The sequence below is a fragment of the Podarcis liolepis genome (genome assembly GCF_965112155.1).
Source record: "Podarcis liolepis genome assembly, chromosome: 9".
Lineage (NCBI taxonomy): Eukaryota > Metazoa > Chordata > Lepidosauria > Squamata > Lacertidae > Podarcis > Podarcis liolepis.
In genome coordinates this window covers 609547-623936 of record NC_139564.1, presented here as the reverse complement: position 1 = coordinate 623936, position 14390 = coordinate 609547, and the positions used below count along the sequence as shown (strand labels likewise).

The window sequence follows — 14390 nt, the reverse complement described above, 5'->3', positions numbered from 1 at the left end:
CTCCAGGACCTGGCGTCCTTGCATTACAGCTTTCGTGGGGCAGGCTGGCAGGTGACGGAGGACGAGGAAGTCCACAGAAGACCCCTCACCCAGAGCTTGGGAGAGGAGAAGGTCTCTTTGGGCCCCAGGTGGACAGCTCATTGCTGGGCCAGGTGATGGCTGCCTTTACTCCAGAGGGAGGGAAGAGTTGGAAGGCGCTTTGCACGCGCTCTGAAGCATCGCCTTTCTCATTTAACTCTGTGCTTTCCTCTGTGGCCACGGGGAAGCGGGCAGGGGGCAGAGAAGGGCGTCTTCCTGCGTCCTCTATTTGCACCCTTGTCTTCCAGGCTGCCTGGTGTGTCCTCCCTTCCCGGGTCCTCTTGGTTCTGACTTCACGGAAGGGGATCCAGGTGAGAAATGGAGCCGGGGGCCACGGAAACCTCTGCCTGAGAAAGGCCCCAAGCCGGTGACTTTCCAGACCCCGTCTTCTGGGATGTGGACTGTCCCCTGGGAACCGCCTGCTGGATTCTCCAGTGCCTCTTACCTTTCTCTCTCTGCTCTTTCCGCCTTCCCCCAAGATGTACGAGTCGGACGGGTCCATCATGGTCTACTGGCATGCCCTGGAGGGCTTGGAGTCACCTCCAGGTACCCTTTCTATTCCTGGCAGGAGGATCTCTTGGAGGGAGGGAAGGGCACCTGCTTTCAAGTGCAAAAGGGGGGCGGCCATGTTTCAAACAGTGAAAATTCATTGAGTTTTCCTATCTCAAGTCGCAGCAATAGCAGGTTCCACCTTTTTTTCCAAGACAGGAGATATTCCCTCCCTTAAAAAGCAACAACATTTCAACAATAAGTACAACAAGTTGTCTCAGTCCTGTGGAACATGCTGCCACTAGAGATTCAGTGGGCGCCTTCTGTTGAAAGCCTTCCTATTTTGCCAGGCTTAAAAGGGGGTAAAGGGACCCCTGACCATTAGGTCCAGTCGTGACTGACTCTGGGGTTGCAGCGCTCATCTCGCCTTATTGGCCAGCGTACAGCTTCCCAATCATGTGGCCAGCATGACTAAGCCGCTTCTGGCGAACCAGAGCAGCGCACGGAAACGCTGTTTACCTTCCCGCCGGAGCGGGACCTATTTATCTACTTGCAGTTTGATGTGCTTTCAAACTGCTAGGCTGGCAGGAGTTGGGACCGAGCAACGGGAGCTCATCCCGTCGTTATGCAGTCCATTATGAAGTACATCTTTCGACAATGCTCTGTTGATGTTTGTTTTTAATTTATTTTTGCTTTTAACTTGTTTTTAACTGTTTATTAATCTATTGCTCGTTTCACGTAAACCACTGTGAAATACTTTTATGATGCAGCAGTATATAAATACTTCTATAGACAAACAAACATCACATTTCCAAAAGAGGATCTATAAAACACCCACTTTTCTTAACTCCTGGAGACCACTTACCCGTGGGGCAGATTTGTAGTTTGGAATCCCCCTGTCTCCTATTCCTGTAGGCCCCTTCTCTTTCCCTCCAGTCCTGATGTCTTCTCTGAAGTTGTGCCTCAGCAGGTCTGAGAAGAAGCAGAGAGTGGAGGGGAGGAAGCAGAGGCTTCGGAGCTGAACCTTTTAGAAGCCCACCTCTTTTCTGAATTGGCATGGATTCCTCCTGCTGGGGATGTGGCCTTGCACACCTCCAAACCCGTGAGGGGCGAGTAGCAAGGCACCTCCCTGGCACATGCCTCCTGCCCGTTTGGAGGGGTGCACTTCCACGCCCAGGGAGCTCTGGGGCAAAGACCCCCAGCCAGCCCTGGGCCTCTGCGGCCGCCTGATCTCTGCATTCTCTCCTTTCCAGGGAAGGCCGTGTTTGCTCGTGGGATCGCGGCAACTGGGCAGCGCTTTGTTTGCGTAGGTGAGGAAGCAGGAAGGAAACGGGGGGGGGGTCAGGGGAGGAGAGCCGAGCAGAGGCAAAGGCCCGGCTGGGCGGGGGGGGGCACCCCATTGCTGTGGGTGAGAGTAGTCGACCCCCTGAGGACGTGCCATGCCTGAAGCCTCACTTTACTATGTCAGTGGCAGCAGCTGCAGAAGGGATTGGCGCCATGGTTGAATTTCACGGAGACACGTTTGGCCAGGGGTCGGCAAGCTAAGGCCCATGGGCCACAAGCAGCCCACGGGGGTCGTTTAACTGGCCCATGAGCTGCCCCCAAACTGAGCTGCCCGCTCAGCGAGTCCCTGCGCACTGCACTAAACCAGCATGGCACAAGGACTCGCTTCCACGGCACCGGAAATTGCGTCTGCGCAGATGCAGACACCAGAAATCGCAATCCAGTCCATGGAGGGATCTCCGCTGGAGTGAACCGGCCCAGGCGAGGTGAACCTTGCTGACCCCTGCGTTTGGCGGTGGGAATGGATAGCTAGGGGCACTGCTTTGCGGAGTTAGCCAGGATCACCATCTAACACCAGAGAACTTGTTCCCCCTGCACGAAGGCCAATTCCCCTGGGAATGGGTTGCCCCGGTGAGCTCACCTGGGCAGGTGGGAGGCTGCTCTTCCGCAGGTGAGGCGAGACCGGCCCACCTGGGCCTGCTGCTTCAGAACGCCCTTGCCTGCCTTCCCTCTGCAGGGACGTCCCTGGGGTCCGTCCTCGTCTTCGACGTCCCCGCCAAAGGCACCAACATCACGCTGAGCGAAGTCCTGGAGAAGCACTGCGACTCCATCACCGACATTGCCGCCGAGCTGTGCGAGCAGCCGGTAAGGAGGAGCTGGGAGCCGCCGGGTGGGTGCCGCTCCCACAGGGCCCCCAAAGCCCCCTACTTGGGGGGAGCTTCAGCTGCTGCTGCTTCGCCTGGACATGGTCTCGCCTCGCCTCAGGTGCTGCTATCGCCATGGGCTCGTTGGGAAGCCAGTGGAGTCCCACTTTGGCCCCCGGCGCTTTGCACCCAGTCCTTTGGCCTGAGTTAAAAGCTGGCTTGTTTCCAGGTCCAGCTGCGCTGCCTTGATGCTCCCGCAGAGTGTGCCTGGGTTAGGGGGTGCTTCAGTTGGCACTGCCAACCCCTCTGCCCAGTCTGGCAAGGCCTGGTGTGAAGTCTGCACAGCTGGCTTTCCAGGCTCACCGCGGTGGCACCCTAGGAGGAGGGTCATTGCAGGGTGCTTCTGTGGCAACCCAAGAGGTCATTGCCCAAGGCACGGGTCCCCCAAAGGTCATCTAGTCCAACCCCCTGCCAGGCAGGAATCTCAGCTAAAGCACCCCTGGCAGGGGGCCATGCCATGTTGTGACAGAAGTCCTGCAAACTTTTAACACGGAGCAAGCATTACCCTCAGCAGCGCCTGGCGCCCAGCTATGCGCTTGCCTTCCTGCCTAGAGCAGCAGCGACTGCCCTGCATCTCCTCCTTGTGGGCTTTGCCCGGGTGTGTTGCTGCCAAGCGTCGTGGGGGCAGTGAGCTGATTCTGCCCTTTCCCCCCCTGCTGCAGGAAGGCGTGCCTGATTTGGTGACGGCCGATGACTCTGGAGCCTTGTGCGTCTGGTTTTCCGGAGAGAAGTTCACGCTGGCCAACAAGATCCCGGCTTCTGAGTAAGCGCAGAAAGAGAGGGGCCTGCTCTGGGGACAAGGATTTGGCCCTCCTGAAAGCACTCGGCCCCGAGAGAGATGGAAACAAAGCCTTGACCACTCTGGCCATGAGGGGGGGGGTGGCTAATGGCCCTGAACCCAGCCCAGCCCTGCCCCACTCCAGGGCCTGAGCAGAAGCAGGCCGGCCCCAGCCTCTCCCAGTGGCCTGCCTTGCTCCAACCAGGCTCCTTTCCCAGTCCTGTCCAGAGGAGCCCCTGGGGGTCAAGCCTGGGGGCCCCTGCAGGTCCAGCAGTTGCTCTTGCCCCCCCCCTGAGCAGCAGCCTTCCCCCTGGCACAGGAGCCTCACCCAATACCCCCACCCCACGCCCAGGTGCACCTGCTCCTCCGTCAAGCTGTGGAACGGCATCATCGCGGCTGGTTACGGCAACGGGCACATTCGCCTGTACGAGGCAGCAAGCGGGATCCTGCGAGCGGAAGTCCGCGCTCACGCCCGCTGGATCTATGCCCTGGACCTGGCGCCCCTCTCGGGGAAGGTGGGTCTGTCCTGGGTTTGAGGAGGTCGGGGTTTCCCAGGAGAGGGGAATGGTGGGGCAGGGCAGAGCCTCGCGGGTGCAGCAGAGCGGGCAGAGTGAACCAGGCTCCATCGTATGCGAAAGGCGTCCTCTGACTGGGCCACTGACATGCCAGGTTTGGGCAGGAGTGAGCCTGCACCAGTGGAACTCCTTGCCACTGGATATAGCAAAGACCAACAGTTCAGTGGCTTAATGAGGGATCTGTACAACCTGTGCCAAGGGGCTAGGAGCTCTGGTGGCAAAGTTTCAGAGAGGGGCTTTCTCCAGCGCTGCTCCCACCAGGAGGTGCCTGCTTGCCTGCTCTTGGCTGGGCTTCTGCTCCCTCTGCCTGGCAACGGCTGCCCTTTGCACGCGCTCTTGGTCACTCCTAAGGGAGCTTTCCTCCCCGCAAAAGAGCTGCCCCAGGCCCAAGCCAGGGGGTGCTATTGGGTTGTTGTTTATATTTTGATTATATATATATATATATATATATATATATATATATATATATATATATATATGTTTTCGTAGATTTTCACGGGTACAGGAATGCAGGTTTTGGTGTCCTCGGGTGTCTTCCCGTGTAAAAGTTGGGGTGTCTAGGCGACGTTTCGACGAGGTCTCACTCGTCATCTTCAGGCTGGTGCTTTCGGCTTCTTGTTACTGGAACAGAGCGGGATCTCAGTGTTTGAGTTCCTATAAATACTGTAGAGGGGTGTGGTGTATTGCCTCAAAAGTTCTGGGCAGAGGGGAAGTTCCCAGGCTAGTGTTCTTTTCTTCTTTTGTTCCTTAATTACTTGAGGGATATCTTGAGTGATTTCTTGAGTGATATTCTGAGTACCACTTAGGTGGGTCATTAGGTGTGGATTAGTTGCTAAAGCCTTCGTGTCTTGACCTCTTGAATTTGTGAAGAGTTTTTCTGGGAAGATGGCTGTACTGCACTTAGTTGTGCTTTGGCTTGGCTTCGTGTATAGGGGCGAGCTGTGGTTTTGTGCCCTGTGCCAGCCAGATCTGTGTAGGGATTGCAGGGGGGTGCAGCATCCGGAGGTGCCACTATGGTTTGGTTACTGGATGGTGTCTGTAATTTATCTGTGGAGAGGGTCTGGGTTTGGGTCTGGTGTGGTTGATTGGTGGTGGCGTTCTGTGTGCCTCTGGATCTGGTGTCGGTTTTTGTGGGGAGGGCTAATTTCCAGATGTCTGGCAGGCGGGACGTGTCGTCACGCTTGTTCATGTTGTGAGGGTGTTTCTCTATCTCGATGGCTTCCATGATTATTCTCTTGTGGTGATGTTCCATGTTAAAGAGCAATTTGGAATCTGCAAAATTAATTTCGTGTCCTGTTTCTTTCATGTGTTGGAAAAGAGAGGAAGATTTTTCTTCTTTTTTGACGGCATTCTTGTGTTCTGCGATACGTGCATTTATTCGTCTGTTTGTTTGTCCAATGTACGTGGCTGGGCAGACTTTGCAGGGTATTTCATAGACCCCTTGGTTTTCCAACTGGATTTTATCTTTGGGGTTTCTGAGGATATTGGCTATTTTTTGGTTGGTGCAAAAGGCTGTTTTGATATTGTGTTTATGGAGGATTTTGCTAATTTTATCTGTAGTGCCCTTGATATAAGGAAGGAGGGCCATGCCATTGTTTTCTTCCGTGTCTTGGTTTTTGGGGGGTGTTTCTTTTTGGATTAGCTTCTTAACCCTGTTTTGCTGGTATCCATTGGCGATTAACACATTTGAGAGATTCTGTAACTCAGTTGTCAAGTGGTCTTTGTCAGCCAGGCGTTTGGTTCTGGAGATGAGGGTCTTGGCTACGGAGTTTATTTGTGCAGGGTGGTGGTGTGATTGAGCATGTAAGTAGCGGTTGGTGTGTGTTTTTTTCCGGTAGATAGTGTGTCCTAGGGAGCCATCAGGTTTTTTGTAGATTAGGACGTCAAGGAAGGGAAGCTGGTTGTTGGCTTCTATTTCCATAGTGAATTGTATTTTGGGGTGTAGGCTGTTGAGATGTGTGAGGAAGCTATCTAGTTTTTCTTTCCCGTGTGGCCAAATTACAAAGGTGTCGTCAACATATCTGAGCCAAAGTTTGGGTTTGTGTTCTGACTTGTCTAAAGCATTGGTTTCAAAGTGTTCCATGTACAGATTTGCGATGACCGGTGAGAGGGGTGATCCCATAGGTGCTCCTTCTATCTGTTTGTATCTTTGTCCATTGTGGATGAAGTACGTGTTGGTTAGGCAGTGGTTGGTCAGGTCCAGGATGTATTCGGGGGGATTGTATTTGTTTTGAATGGCTGTCAAGGCTTCATTAATGGGCACTTGTGTGAAGAGAGATACAACATCTACTTGTGAGCTTCGATGTTGTATCTCTCTTCACACAAGTGCCCATTAATGAAGCCTTGACAGCCATTCAAAACAAATACAATCCCCCCGAATACATCCTGGACCTGACCAACCACTGCCTAACCAACACGTACTTCATCCACAATGGACAAAGATACAAACAGATAGAAGGAGCACCTATGGGATCACCCCTCTCACCGGTCATCGCAAATCTGTACATGGAACACTTTGAAACCAATGCTTTAGACAAGTCAGAACACAAACCCAAACTTTGGCTCAGATATGTTGACGACACCTTTGTAATTTGGCCACACGGGAAAGAAAAACTAGATAGCTTCCTCACACATCTCAACAGCCTACACCCCAAAATACAATTCACTATGGAAATAGAAGCCAACAACCAGCTTCCCTTCCTTGACGTCCTAATCTACAAAAAACCTGATGGCTCCCTAGGACACACTATCTACCGGAAAAAAACACACACCAACCGCTACTTACATGCTCAATCACACCACCACCCTGCACAAATAAACTCCGTAGCCAAGACCCTCATCTCCAGAACCAAACGCCTGGCTGACAAAGACCACTTGACAACTGAGTTACAGAATCTCTCAAATGTGTTAATCGCCAATGGATACCAGCAAAACAGGGTTAAGAAGCTAATCCAAAAAGAAACACCCCCCAAAAACCAAGACACGGAAGAAAACAATGGCATGGCCCTCCTTCCTTATATCAAGGGCACTACAGATAAAATTAGCAAAATCCTCCATAAACACAATATCAAAACAGCCTTTTGCACCAACCAAAAAATAGCCAATATCCTCAGAAACCCCAAAGATAAAATCCAGTTGGAAAACCAAGGGGTCTATGAAATACCCTGCAAAGTCTGCCCAGCCACGTACATTGGACAAACAAACAGACGAATAAATGCACGTATCGCAGAACACAAGAATGCCGTCAAAAAAGAAGAAAAATCTTCCTCTCTTTTCCAACACATGAAAGAAACAGGACACGAAATTAATTTTGCAGATTCCAAATTGCTCTTTAACATGGAACATCACCACAAGAGAATAATCATGGAAGCCATCGAGATAGAGAAACACCCTCACAACATGAACAAGCGTGACGACACGTCCCGCCTGCCAGACATCTGGAAATTAGCCCTCCCCACAAAAACCGACACCAGATCCAGAGGCACACAGAACGCCACCACCAATCAACCACACCAGACCCAAACCCAGACCCTCTCCACAGATAAATTACAGACACCATCCAGTAACCAAACCATAGTGGCACCTCCGGATGCTGCACCCCCCTGCAATCCCTACACAGATCTGGCTGGCACAGGGCACAAAACCACAGCTCGCCCCTATACACGAAGCCAAGCCAAAGCACAACTAAGTGCAGTACAGCCATCTTCCCAGAAAAACTCTTCACAAATTCAAGAGGTCAAGACACGAAGGCTTTAGCAACTAATCCACACCTAATGACCCACCTAAGTGGTACTCAGAATATCACTCAAGAAATCACTCAAGATATCCCTCAAGTAATTAAGGAACAAAAGAAGAAAAGAACACTAGCCTGGGAACTTCCCCTCTGCCCAGAACTTTTGAGGCAATACACCACACCCCTCTACAGTATTTATAGGAACTCAAACACTGAGATCCCGCTCTGTTCCAGTAACAAGAAGCCGAAAGCACCAGCCTGAAGATGACGAGTGAGACCTCGTCGAAACGTCGCCTAGACACCCCAACTTTTACACGGGAAGACACCCGAGGACACCAAAACCTGCATATATATATATATATATATATATATATATATATATATATATTTGCTTTCGTAGATTTTCACGGGTACAGGAATGCAGGTTTTGGTGTCTTCGGGTGTCTTCCCGTGTAAGAGTTGGGGTGTCTAGGCGACGTTTCGACGAGGTCTCACTCGTCATCTTCAGGCTGGTGCTTTCGGCTTCTTGTAACTGGAACAGAGCAGGATCTCAGTGTTTGAGTTCCTATAAATACTGTTGAGGGGGTGTGGTGTATAGCCTCCGACGTTCTGGGCAGAGAGGAAGTTCCCAGGTTAGTGTGCCTTTTCTTCTTTTGTTCCTTAATTACTTGAGGGATATCTTGAGTGATTTCTTGAGTGATATTCTGAGTACCACTTAGGTGGGTCATTAAGTGTGGATTAGTTGCTAAAGCTTTCGTGTCTTGACCTCTTGAGCTTGTGAAGAGTTTTTCTGAGAAGATGGCTGTACTGCACTTAGTTGTGCTCTGGCTTGGCTTCGTGTATAGGGGCGAGCTGTGGTTTTGTGCCCTGTGCCAGCCAGATCTGTGTAGGGATTGCAGGGGGGTGCAGCATCCGGAGGTGCCACTATGGTTTGGCTACTGGATGGTGTCTGTAATTTATCTGTGGAGAGGGTCTGGGTTTGGGTCTGGTGTGGTTGATTGGTGATGGCGTTCTGTGTGCCTCTGGTTCTGGTGTCGGTTTTTGTGGGGAGGGCTAATTTCCAGATGTCTGGCAGGCGGGACGTGTCGTCACGCTTGTTCATGTTGTGAGGGTGTTTCTCTATCTCGATGGCTTCCATGATTATTCTCTTGTGGTGATGTTCCATGTTAAAGAGCAATTTGGAATCTGCAAAATTAATTTCGTGTCCTGTTTCTTTCATGTGTTGGAAAAGAGAGGAAGTTTTTTCTTCTTTTTTGACGGCATTCTTGTGTTCTGCGATACGTGCATTTATTCGTCTGTTTGTTTGTCCAATGTACGTGGCTGGGCAGACTTTGCAGGGTATTTCATAGACCCCTTGGTTTTCCAACTGGATTTTATCTTTGGGGTTTCTGAGGATATTGGCTATTTTTTGGTTGGTGCAAAAGGCTGTTTTGATATTGTGTTTATGGAGGATTTTGCTAATTTTATCTGTAGTGCCCTTGATATAAGGAAGGAGGGCCATGCCATTGTTTTCTTCTGTGTCTTGGTTTTTGGGGGGTGTTTCTTTTTGGATTAGCTTCGTAACCCTGTTTTGCTGGTATCCATTGGCGATTAACACATTTGAGAGATTCTGTAACTCAGTTGTCAAGTGGTCTTTGTCAGCCACTTTGTCAGCCAACTTCCCTTCCTTGACGTCCTAATCTACAAAAAACCTGATGGCTCCCTAGGACACACTATCTACCGGAAAAAAACACACACCAACCGCTACTTACATGCACAATCACACCACCACCCTGCACAAATAAACTCCGTAGCCAAGACTCTCATCTCCAGAACCAAACGCCTGGCTGACAAAGACCACTTGACAACTGAGTTACAGAATCTCTCAAATGTGTTAATCGCCAATGGATACCAGCAAAACAGGGTTACGAAGCTAATCCAAAAAGAAACACCCCCCAAAAACCAAGACACAGAAGAAAACAATGGCATGGCCCTCCTTCCTTATATCAAGGGCACTACAGATAAAATTAGCAAAATCCTCCATAAACACAATATCAAAACAGCCTTTTGCACCAACCAAAAAATAGCCAATATCCTCAGAAACCCCAAAGATAAAATCCAGTTGGAAAACCAAGGGGTCTATGAAATACCCTGCAAAGTCTGCCCAGCCACGTACATTGGACAAACAAACAGACGAATAAATGCACGTATCGCAGAACACAAGAATGCCGTCAAAAAAGAAGAAAAAACTTCCTCTCTTTTCCAACACATGAAAGAAACAGGACACGAAATTAATTTTGCAGATTCCAAATTGCTCTTTAACATGGAACATCACCACAAGAGAATAATCATGGAAGCCATCGAGATAGAGAAACACCCTCACAACATGAACAAGCGTGACGACACGTCCCGCCTGCCAGACATCTGGAAATTAGCCCTCCCCACAAAAACCGACACCAGAACCAGAGGCACACAGAACGCCATCACCAATCAACCACACCAGACCCAAACCCAGACCCTCTCCACAGATAAATTACAGACACCATCCAGTAGCCAAACCATAGTGGCACCTCCGGATGCTGCACCCCCCTGCAATCCCTACACAGATCTGGCTGGCACAGGGCACAAAACCACAGCTCGCCCCTATACACGAAGCCAAGCCAGAGCACAACTAAGTGCAGTACAGCCATCTTCTCAGAAAAACTCTTCACAAGCTCAAGAGGTCAAGACACGAAAGCTTTAGCAACTAATCCACACTTAATGACCCACCTAAGTGGTACTCAGAATATCACTCAAGAAATCACTCAAGATATCCCTCAAGTAATTAAGGAACAAAAGAAGAAAAGGCACACTAACCTGGGAACTTCCTCTCTGCCCAGAACGTCGGAGGCTATACACCACACCCCCTCAACAGTATTTATAGGAACTCAAACACTGAGATCCTGCTCTGTTCCAGTTACAAGAAGCCGAAAGCACCAGCCTGAAGATGACGAGTGAGACCTCGTCGAAACGTCGCCTAGACACCCCAACTCTTACACGGGAAGACACCCGAAGACACCAAAACCTGCATTCCTGTACCCGTGAAAATCTACGAAAGCATATATATATATATATATATATATATATATATATATATATATATATATATATATATATATATATGAGGTTTTTATGTTGATCTTTTCTGTGAACCGCCCTGAGACCTCCAGGCATAGGGTGGTATATAAATTCAAGAAACAGTACTAAATGAAGGGAGGCCCCAGCCCCACTGATGACTCCTCTCCCCCCACAGCTCCTGTCGGCAGCGGAGGACTCCTTTGTGCAAGTCTGGAAACTGAGCCCCAGCCCTGACTCTGAGGGCATTGAGGTGAGGCCGGCTTCCCTGGCTGGGTGGCCCTCTGCCAGGGATGCTTTAGCCAAGATTCCCGCCTTTCAGTGGGTTGGACTAGATGACCCTTGGCTCCCTTCCCCTCTTTAGATTCTAGGATTCCTCCAGGCAGTTCTGCCAGGCACCCCCAGCCTCCTCCCAGGGGCATATCTCCCACCCCACACTCCGCCCCGGCCATGGACCCCACTTGCCCCCTGGATTGTGTTCAGTGGGGACTCTCCTCCACTGGATGTGGCCCCTGGGCTCAGCTGGGGGCTTGTCCATGCAACCCGCTTCCTCCTCCCGGGCCTGTGAGTTGGAGCTTGGCGGAAACAGGAGCACCCACGCTGACGACGGGGGTGGGGTGGGGAGGGGGCTGACACTGTTCCCAAGCAGAGTTGCAGACTTTTCTGACAAACCTTAAAAAGAGGAACAGAAGCCCTGTGACTCTGCCTCTTGCGTTCTCACAGAATCATAACCTTGGCTCCCAGGACGTTTCTGAGCACAATTCAAAGTGTTGGTGCTGACCTTTAAAGCCCTAAACGGCCTTGGCCCAGTATACCTGAAGGAGCGTCTCCACCCCCATCATTCTGCCCGGACACTGAGGTCCAGCTCCGAGGGCCTTCTGGCGGTTCCCTCCCTGCGAGAAGTGAGCTTACAGGGAACCAGGCAGAGGGCCTTCTTGGTAGTGGCGCTCGCCCTGTGGAACGCCCTCCCTTCAGATGTGAAGGGAATAAGCAACTATTTTACTTTTAAAAGAGAACTGAAGGCAGCCCTGTTTAGGGAAGTTTTTAATGTTTGATTCTGTATTGTTTTTAATATTCGGTTGGATGCTGCCCAGAGGGGCTGGAGAAACTCAGCCAGATGGGCGGGATATAAATAAAATTATTATTATTATTATTATTATTATTATTATTATTATTATTATTATTATTGAGTTGGAAAGGCCCCCCAGGGCCATCTAGTCCAGCCCCTGCCATCCAGGAACATTCCCCTCCTAGGAACACAGGAAGTTGCCTTATACGGAGCCAGCCTATCAGTCTACCATCCATAGCTGCCAACCTCTCCTTTTTTGCGGGAAATTCCCTTATTCCAGCGCCGTTTCCCGCTGCTATCCCGGATTGTTACATATCCCGTAGGCTGTCCCCGGGGCAGGTGAGGCTGCTGATCCCTTATTTTCAAATCTGAAAGTTGACAGCTCTGCTACCATCCCTAGTGCTGTCAACACTGGCTTGCAGCAGCCCTTTAGGATTTCAGTCAAGGTCCCCTTCCAAGCCTGTCTGCAAGATGCCATTCGAGATTGAATCAGAGACCTTCTACCATGCAGAACAGTCTCTCTGCCCCTGAGCTTTAGCCCTTCCCATGGCAGCCCAACATCCCTCCCCCAAAAAACAGGGTGCTTCCTCCCCAATCCGTTTCCAAAACATCCTCGTTTGCTTTAAGCTGAGCAGCAGGTCTAGAGGGCAGAGGACATAGGCTGTGGGAGCCCAGGGCCTCCCAAGGGCAGCGGGGGGGGGGGGGGGTGTGGAGGAGGATGAAAGGGATTTGGGTGGCTTATTCCCCCCATCCCCCCCCCCCGCTGGCGCCAAAGTCAGAAGCAGAGGAGTTGCAGCAAGCCCACTGCTCCCTTCCTGGCCCTGCCAGAGGATGGGGGTCAGGGAGTTCCTCTACGGGGGACACCCAGAATGACATGGTGCCCCCCATCTCTCCCCAGATTCAGCACTGCCATTCAGAATGCGTGACAGACACCATGATCTGCGGCGCCCGCTTCTGCAACCCCGAGGGCAGTGCCTTTGCGGTCACCGGCTTCGAGCTCAGCGAGATAATCCACTATGTCCTGGCGTAGCCCTTCCTGGCCGCAGGAGGGGACCATCTGGAGGCAGGCCTGGAGGGGGGGTGGGACGGATAAAGCAGAGGCTCTCTGGGCATCCTGCAGAGGGGGCTCAGGGAACAGGCATCAGGGGCCCAACTTGCCTCCCCACTTTAGGGCCACAGCTCCCAAAAACACTCCCTTCCACTGTCTGCACGCCGGGCAAGGCGGGGAGCACAATCCTCATGCGACACCCCCCCCCCCGCATTGCTCTCACCGTCATGCTATTCAAAGCCCCAAGGAGCTGCTGTCTCTGCCTTGCCCCCCCCCCCCCAGCAGACCACTTACTCTGGCTCCAGAACCAGGGACACCACCGTCCTTGCCCAGGCGAGAATATTTCCCAGGGCCCTCACACTCACAGACCCAAAGAACTTGGGGGGGTGCAGAGAAGAAACTGCCCAGGCGCTGAGAAATGGGTGCAGGCCGGAATAATAATGCGTCCCCTACCTGCCCCCCATATCTTAATAATATATCCTCCTCCTCCTCCTCCTCCTCTTAGAAAGGCACTTGTCAAAGGTGGTGCTTGGCCCCTGATAAAAGTTGGCAGCTGTCTCTGATGGAAGTGGGCTCCCATCACCCAGACCCACGGGGTGCTGGGGTCCCGGCTGAAGTGGCGCTTGGCCCGGAGGGGGCATAATTCTGAAAGGACGGCCCCCACCAGGCCTGGCCCTCCTACAGCTTCTCTCAAAGGGCCCAGTGCTGGTGGGAGACCCTGGCCTTGCCCCCCGCCCTGCAGCCACCTCTTGCTTGGGGTGGGGGGCACTAGTTTTTCCAGCTGGGCCACACCTCAGCCCTGCTGCTCTCTGCCTCCCACCAGGAGAGGCTACACAGGAGGGTCAGCCTACCGGTGGCCACATTTATTCATTTTTTACCTCTATTGCTGTAGCAAGAAATGGAAAGGAGAAGCTGAGCCACAGTTCTTCAAACCAACCATGCGAGGGGCAGGGAGTCATATTAGGTTGTTTCTTGTGCCCGGTAAAGAGAATGAGCCCAGCACCAGGAGCCTCTTGCACCCCGGTGGCAGGACAGGACTAGTCCCCCCCCCTTCCTGGCACTTCCTGGCAGGAGGGGGCAAGGTCCCTGGCTCTCCCCAGGGTGCTGGACTCCACATCCCGCCCTAGTCCCTGACAGACTGGAGAGTGGCAGCTTCCCCTGGCCCAAGAGCAGCCAGAAGCCCCCAGGAGGGTCTCCCGTGGGTGCAAGTCAGGGCGCAAATGTATTGTTGTTCACACAAGTTTTTTGTTCAGAGTTTTCTCCATTTTTGTCTACGAGCTGAACTGTGTTTTGCTAGATGAATAAAGATGTTAACTGCTA

At 51.8% G+C, this 14390-nt stretch overlaps 1 protein-coding gene and 1 long non-coding RNA gene across 4 annotated transcripts in view; one reads left to right on the top strand and one right to left on the bottom strand.

The window, feature by feature from the left end:
- The window catches only part of LOC310686075, a 46388-nt gene that overhangs the window by 5064 nt on the left and 26934 nt on the right, over window positions 1–14390 (bottom strand). The gene's annotated exons all lie outside the window — the stretch shown is intronic.
- The window catches only part of WDR54 (WD repeat domain 54), a 22125-nt gene extending 7735 nt beyond the window's left edge, over window positions 1–14390 (top strand). For all 3 annotated transcript variants that reach the window (XM_083458960.1, XM_083458962.1, XM_083458961.1), the window contains exons 3-10: window positions 327–389; window positions 558–624; window positions 1821–1877; window positions 2588–2715; window positions 3437–3537; window positions 3905–4067; window positions 11132–11206; window positions 12921–14390. In XM_083458960.1, coding sequence (XP_083315086.1) covers window positions 327–389; window positions 558–624; window positions 1821–1877; window positions 2588–2715; window positions 3437–3537; window positions 3905–4067; window positions 11132–11206; window positions 12921–13052 — 786 coding nt within the window. In that variant the 3' untranslated portion in view covers window positions 13053–14390. The remainder of the gene's footprint in view (window positions 1–326; window positions 390–557; window positions 625–1820; window positions 1878–2587; window positions 2716–3436; window positions 3538–3904; window positions 4068–11131; window positions 11207–12920) is intronic.